We start from the raw sequence: 6,788 nt of genomic DNA on the forward strand, positions 1-6,788 counted from the left end.
ACGACGTGGTGCATGGCGTGGTGGAGAGGATGGTGCAGGGCATGGCGCATGGCATGGTGCACCACATGGGACACGCCACGGCGCGCAGAACGGTACACAGCGTGACGCAGGGCACGGGACAGGGCATGGCGGAGAGGACAGGACACGACGCGGTGCACGGCGCGGTGGAGAGCACGCCGCACGGCGCGGTGCGCGGCACGGCGTGCAGCGTGGCGCGTTGCACGGCCACCATCCACCACCGTGCCGGCGGCGCACCCACACGCACGGGGCCCACATCCGTGGCCACCAYCCACCCCCCGCAGCGCGTGGCGTCCCGTGGCAGCTTCGCTCACCGGGGTCCCTCCTGCCACTTGCTGGCTGCAGGTTGGTGCTCTCGGAGTTGGAGCTGCCGGTCCAGTTCCTGCTCCTGAACAAAACCTGATGGCRGAGATGAGTCAGGTGCCACCACGGCACCCACCTTGGTGGCTCCTCTGGGCCTGGGGTGCCCGGGAGCCTCCTGCGGTGCCACTGGCCTCACCTCCTCATCTCTGCCCACGAGCACCAGCTGGCCATCCACTAGTGAGAAGTTGGAGACATCCCACACCGGGGCGTCGGGCGCGGGAGCCAACGGGATGGGGGGCGCACCGGGGCTGCTCTCCGGGGCTGCAAGCGCAGAGCGGGGTGTCACGGGTGGCTGCCGGCCGTGGCACTGCTAGGCCTGCCCATGCCCGTGGTCCCCGTGGTGAGGCTGGGGGACACGTGGCTGTGGTYGTGTCGCCACGATGATGCCAGGGCACACGCGGCGTTGGCCTTGGCATGGTCGGGGGCAATGGTGTTGGAGGACGCATTGCCATGGCCACGTTGCCGTCGGGGTGGTGATGCTGGCAGGCGTGGGGCCACAGTTGTGCCATGGTTGGAGCAACGATGATGAGGGACACGTGGCCGTGGCCATGTCACCATCAATGCTGCACATACGTCCACAGTTGTGCCACCTCTGGAGCAACAGCGCTGGGGAGTGYGTGGTGGTGGCCATGCCACCATCAGTGTGGCAATGCTGGGGCATGTGGCTACAGTTGTACCACGGTTGGCATCATCACCCCCAATCTTTCACCATCACCCACTATCCATCAYCCTCCAAACCATCACCTTTCATCAGCACCCACCACCCACTGCTCTCAAACCATCACCACCAACCCGGCACCATCACCCTGCATTATCTGCCACCCATTGCCTCCAACTCATCACCATCACCCTTCGTCATCACCCACCACCCACCTCCCCCAATCTATTCCCATCACCATCCATCATCGTCCCACCGTTTACTAACCCCAACTCATCACCCAGCCACCCACCACGACCCCCAGCCCAGCAGGTCTTCTCGCCTCTGAWGCCCCCATACCTGGAGCTGCATAGTGAGGCAACCGCTCAGCCTTGGCCCCGCTCTCCATGGGGCCCTTTCTCTTGGACATGGAGCGCAGATACTTCTGCAGCGTGGCCTTACCACCCTCGGGACCCCGCGGTTCCTTGGCCACCTTGGAGGGGGCCGAGAAAGCCCTTTGGAAGAGGGACCTCCGGGCATTAGCTTTGGCCAGGCTTTGGGTCCTGGTATGAGAACTGCCTTTTCCAGCACCATCATCAGGACCATCAGACTCGGGGTGGCTGTAGGAACGTTTCCAGCCCTGGAGCCGGGCCCAGCGGCGGCTGCCCGGGGACGCAGTGCCCCGTTCGGGCTCCCGCTCGCCCGCCACCGCCGTTCGCCACTTGTAGGTCTTCAGCAACATCTCAGCTCCCGGTTTCTCCACCTCCATCTGCAGGATGGCGACAGCCACGTTGGCCGGGGGAGGACGGCGGTGGGAAGAGGACCCTTAAGATGGCACCCACGTCCAGGGATCGCGGTGCAAGCGGCCCTGCTGGGGCACCCTTATCTGGACACCCATGTCCTGGTACTGACGTCCAGGCACCCCAATCTGGGCACCCTTATCCATGCAGACGTGTCCAGACATCYACGTCCAGGCACCCACATCCTGACACCCAAATCTGGACATCCCTAGCCAGGCACCCACATCCAGGTGCCCCATATCCTGGCACCCCCATTCAGGCACCCAGATCCAGGCACCCACATATAGACCCCAACCCGGGCATCCCCATCCTAGCACCCACATCTTGACACCCGTGCCCAGGGCCCCCTATGTGGGAACGCCCATCCAGACACTCCTATCCGGCGCTCCTGCTGGGGCACCCATGTCCAGGCACCCTGATCCAGCACCCCTGGCTTTGTGGCATGGAGAAAGGTCCCTTCAAGGTGGGGTGATGATTGAGGGGCAGCTCCTATGGGTGTCCATGGCTCATGGCCGTGCCCACCCAGGGGATCCCTGTCCATATGGGTGCTCATGGCATGGGGGTGATTGTGCCCACCCAGGGAGTCCATGTCCCCGCGGGTGCTCGTGGCATGAGTGTGGCCATGCCCATCCAGGGGCTCTCCACCCCCATGGGTGCTCRTGGCATGGGGGTGATTGTGCCCACCCAGGGGCTCCACATCCCCATGGGTGCTCTTGGCATGGGGATGGCTGTGCCCACCTWGGGGTCCCTGTCCCCATGGACGTACAGGGGTGGCCATGCCCACCCAAGGGCTCCCCGTCCCCACACGTGTCCACATCGGATCCTACCCCGCACCGAACCGGTCTCTCCGCGTGGCCCCGCCAGGGTGCGGCAGCACCGGGACTTAGTGACACCGGGGCGCGGTGGCCCCGGCGTAGGGTGACACCGGGGGCGGGTGGCCCACAGCCGCCCTGGCCCCGGGTGCAGGCGGGCGCAGAGATGCTTCCGTTGGCGCCGCGCTTCCCCCCCCCCCAGCACCGCCACCGCGTTTCCTCCCTCCGCCAGTTCCTTCCGACGCGAGGCCCCAGCGATGGGTGCTCCTCACCCGCAGGTGCACGCATGGGTGCAGGCTGGGGGGGAGGAGGGAGGTGAGAGGGGGGCTAGCTGCACCCCAAGGCCACCACATGATGACATCTTTCATCTCCAGGCCTGGCCCGGGGTGCAAGCGAGTCGGGTGCTGCCGCGGTAGCACCCAAATTGGGACGGGGGGGGGGGCAAGCACCCAAGTGCCGAGCTGGGGTGAGTGCCCAGACCTTGGGGTGGGGGGGGCAGCTGTGCCAGCGGTTTTGGGGTCCCTTCAGCCGTGGTGTCACCCACATCCTTGCATCCGGTGCTCCCCAGCAACCCCCCACCCCCTCCCATCCTCCTGGTGCACCCATCGGTGCAACATCACCCCAAGGTGACACCCACCGCCATGTCCCACCACCACCACCACCCCGGTAGGTACCTTGGGCGCTCGCTGCCCGCCGCGGCACCCGGGCTCCGGCCGTCCCGGTTGCTGCCGGAGGCCGCCCCGGTTCCTGCCGTGGCTTCCCCATGTGACCAGGCAGGAGTTTCAGTCACACCCTCACCTCCGCCTCTGCACCCGCAGATGTTTCTCCGCGCGCCCAGCCGGGGGGCCGGCTCGCGCGCCGCCGCCGCCGCCACCCCAGGGCGCGCCGAGCGAGGCGAGGGGGAGAGCCACGACGCGCCACGACCCGCTCCGGGCACGCTGCTCTGCTCTACGTTACGTGCGCAGATCCGGGGGTGTCATTAGGTTTCAGAGTGAACGGGCAGTGGGGAAATGTGTGCACGGGCCCTGCGGGGGGGGGGGCGCTGGGTGAATGGAAACAGGATTTGCACCAACGTGAGGCTTAAATGCACGCACACAGCTTTGCACACATGCACATACGTGTGCAAACACACACGCCACAGAGGATCGAGCCCACGTAGAGGTGATGCCCCCCACCTCACCCCGTGCCTCAGTTTCCCCAAATGCTCTCCCAAGCCGCCGGCCTGGCATCAGTTTTATTGCTGGGAGATTTCCAGCCCTTCGGCCGCTCCGGGTTCGGGATAGCTCCGGCCTCCATCCAGGCTGGCACCCATCGAGCCAGGATCCATCCGGACTAGGATCCATCCGGGCCAGCGTCCATCCCGGCCAGCATCTGCGCCGTCGATCCTCACTGCGAAGCAAAGAAGCCGAGATCGGTCCCGGCACGCCGCATCCCGCCGGCCTCAAATCCCCAGCTCCCCCAAAACCCTCCCTAGTTCCCGGCTCAGATCGCCATCATTAGGTTTCAGAGTGAACGGGTTCCAAACTCGCCACGCCGCTCACCTGGAAGCCGTGCCAGGTCTCGATCTCGCGGAAGAGCGAGTCGCCGGGACATTCGGTGCGTCCCATCTGCCGGTGACCCCGGAGGGTGTAGTTACGCCGCAGCCGGCCGGCCCGCACCGCGCAGGGCAGGAAGGCGTCGCGCACCAGGGCCAGGGCGTCGGCGTCGGGCGGCCTGGCCGTGTAGTCGCCCACGTAGCTCACGCCGTAACCCTGGCGGTTGTAGCCGCGGGTGTGGGCGCCCACCCAGTGCCAGCCCCGGCCCTCGTAGAGGTACCCGTCGGAGCCCACCACGAAGCTGCGGGGCGCCGAGAACGGGTTAAATCGGGCGCCGCGGAGGCCGGCGGGTGCCCGGYGGGTGCCCAACCCTGCGTTCACCTGTAGCCGATGTCGTCCCAGCCGCGGGCGTCCTGGTGGAAGCGTTGCATGGAGCGCATGGCGCGGGCGCAGGAGGCGAAGGTGCGGCACGGGGCGCCCGGCTCGTACGTGTGGTGGATGTAGACGAAGGGCAACGGCGGYGACAGGGCGCTCGGGGAGCCTCGGTAGGGACGGGCGCCCCACATGCACCGGGGCATCACGGCCGGGCACTCTGCGGGTGGTGGGAGCGGGGTTGGTGGTGCCTGGCCACCACGAGCCCCCTTGGGAWGGGGGACGCGCTTGGGGACACGCGGAGATGCGGCTGGAGACATGACAAGCTCTTTCTGGGAACCCCCTTGGGGACAGAGTGAGATCAGGCTGGGGACCTCCTTGGGGACATGGCGAGGTCCATCTGGGAACCCCTTGGGGACATGGTGAGATCAGGTTCTGGACCCTCTTGGCTTGGGGACATGAGAGCATCCCACCAGGGTGCCCTTATCCAGAGGTCACGGGAGCATCCACCCAAGGTGTCCCTTGAACTGGGGACATGGTTGCATCTGGCTGGGGACGCCACTGGCTTGGGGACATGGTGAGGTCCACCTAGGGACCCCCTTGCCCAGGGACCTGCTGTCTTGCAGACATGGTGGCATCTCTCTAGGGGACATGCTGGTATCTGGCCGGGGGACGTGACATGACACTCTGGGGGACGCGGTGGTGTCTGGGGATCTGCTGTCTGGGGACACAGTGATGTCCAGCCAGCGGACACGCTGGTGTCCAGGGACTCCCTGTCTGGGGGACACGCTGGTGTCCATCCAGGGGACACGCTGGTGTCTGGGGACCTGCTGCCTTGGGGACATGCTGGTGTCTGAGGACCCTCTGTCTAGAGGACATGCTGACTTCTGGCCAGGGGACATGCTAGTGCCTGGTGACCTGCTGTCCAGCGACACCTCAGTGAGTGTCTGGGCACCCACTGCCTGGGGGACACTCTGGTGTCCATCCAGGGGACACCCCAGTGTCTGTCGGTCAGAGGACACCCCGATGTCCATCTAAGGGACACCCTGATGTCCACCCAGGAGATCCATCAGTCAGAGGATGCCCCGGTATCCATCTAGGGGACACTCTAGTGTCCATCAGTCAGGGGACACCTTGATGTCCATCTAGGGGACACCTCAGTGTCCATCACTCGGGGACACCCTGGCWTCCATCTAGGGGACACCCCAATATCCAGCCAGGAGATGCCACCTCGGTGCCCATCMGTCCCAGACCACGCAGCACTTATCGCTGCCCAGAGCTCGACTCCCCGCTAACGGTGCCAGCTCCTGGGTGGCCAAGGGGGTCCCGTGCACCCACCCAAGTGGGTACCCCGAGGCCACCCTGGCACCTTGCCCCCGTGCCTCCACCCCGGCGGCTACTTGGTGCCCCGTGCCACCTCCCTACCTAYGTAGGCGTCCGTGAAGTCCTGCGCCGCCCGGCGAGCCACGGCCGCCACCTCCTCGTCCCCCACGTCCTCCAAGAGGGACCGGGTGGCGGGCAGCACCCGCAGCAGGCGCAAGGCAGCCGCCACCTCCTCCTCCAGCTTCCCCTGCCCCGTCCGGGTGCCGAAGCGCCCACGCCGAAAGCTGCTGGGCGCCCGCTCGCCCGCTGCGCCGTAGGAGTAGTAGCCCCGGAGCAGGGCGGCGAGCGGCACCGGCGCCTCGGCCAAACGGGCGCCCAGCAGCACCCCGTCCAGCGCCCCGTTGGCGAAGGCGTCGGAGACAGGCGATGGAGGGCCCTCCAGGGTGAAGACCTGCGGGTTCTCCACGTCATCCCAGCACCCGCCGGGCCCCAGGGTGGCCTGGCTGCCGTTGGCGCGGGCCAGCAGATAGGACATCCCCAAGGCTTCGGCCACGGTGACRGCGTAGAGCGGGTCGGCGGGCGCCRGCGTGGAYGTGGCGGTGAGGACGGGTGCCGTTGGGGCGAGCTTGAGACCCRCTTCGAGGCCGGCGAGCAAAGGGGCCACGGCCACGGTGGAGCCGTCGGGTGCCAGCACCACACCGCGCTCGAGGGCCTCTGGGTGCAGGAGCTCGGTGAMGAGCGCCCGCTGCTCGGGGCTGAGGGCCGGCAGGGTCGGTGGGGCGGCCAGTGCGGCACCCAGCACGGCGCGCTGCAGTGGGGTGCCGCCGCCGCCCAGCGCCCGCCCCAGCTCCGGCACGCCGCCGGTGAAGCCCTCTGTGATGTTCGTGGCCTCCAGAGCTTCCATGATCTGCACCAGCGTGTCCATGTG

The 6,788-nt window shown here is 67.1% G+C and overlaps 2 protein-coding genes across 2 annotated transcripts in view; both read right to left on the minus strand.

Annotated features, from left to right (window-relative positions):
- The window catches only part of RASAL3 (RAS protein activator like 3), an 18,956-nt gene extending 15,579 nt beyond the window's left edge, over positions 1–3,377 (minus strand). Inside the window, exons 1-4 of the mRNA XM_085317058.1 lie at positions 3,305–3,377; positions 1,379–1,787; positions 518–642; positions 333–417 (exon numbers count right to left, since the gene is read on the minus strand). Coding sequence (XP_085173184.1) covers positions 333–417; positions 518–642; positions 1,379–1,787 — 619 coding nt within the window. The 5' untranslated portion in view covers positions 3,305–3,377. The remainder of the gene's footprint in view (positions 1–332; positions 418–517; positions 643–1,378; positions 1,788–3,304) is intronic.
- A 624-nt stretch (positions 3,378–4,001) lies between these two features.
- PGLYRP2 (peptidoglycan recognition protein 2) overlaps positions 4,002–6,788 on the minus strand; it is a 4,714-nt gene continuing 1,927 nt past the window's right edge. Inside the window, exons 2-5 of the mRNA XM_085317059.1 lie at positions 5,963–6,788; positions 4,547–4,757; positions 4,172–4,466; positions 4,002–4,019 (exon numbers count right to left, since the gene is read on the minus strand). The exon at positions 5,963–6,788 is cut by the window's right edge and continues 13 nt beyond it. Coding sequence (XP_085173185.1) covers positions 4,017–4,019; positions 4,172–4,466; positions 4,547–4,757; positions 5,963–6,788 — 1,335 coding nt within the window. The 3' untranslated portion in view covers positions 4,002–4,016. The remainder of the gene's footprint in view (positions 4,020–4,171; positions 4,467–4,546; positions 4,758–5,962) is intronic.

Source organism: Rhea americana, unplaced genomic scaffold, assembly GCF_003343005.1.
Source record: "Rhea americana isolate MKP2758 unplaced genomic scaffold, rheAme1 scaffold_488, whole genome shotgun sequence".
NCBI lineage: Eukaryota > Metazoa > Chordata > Aves > Rheiformes > Rheidae > Rhea > Rhea americana.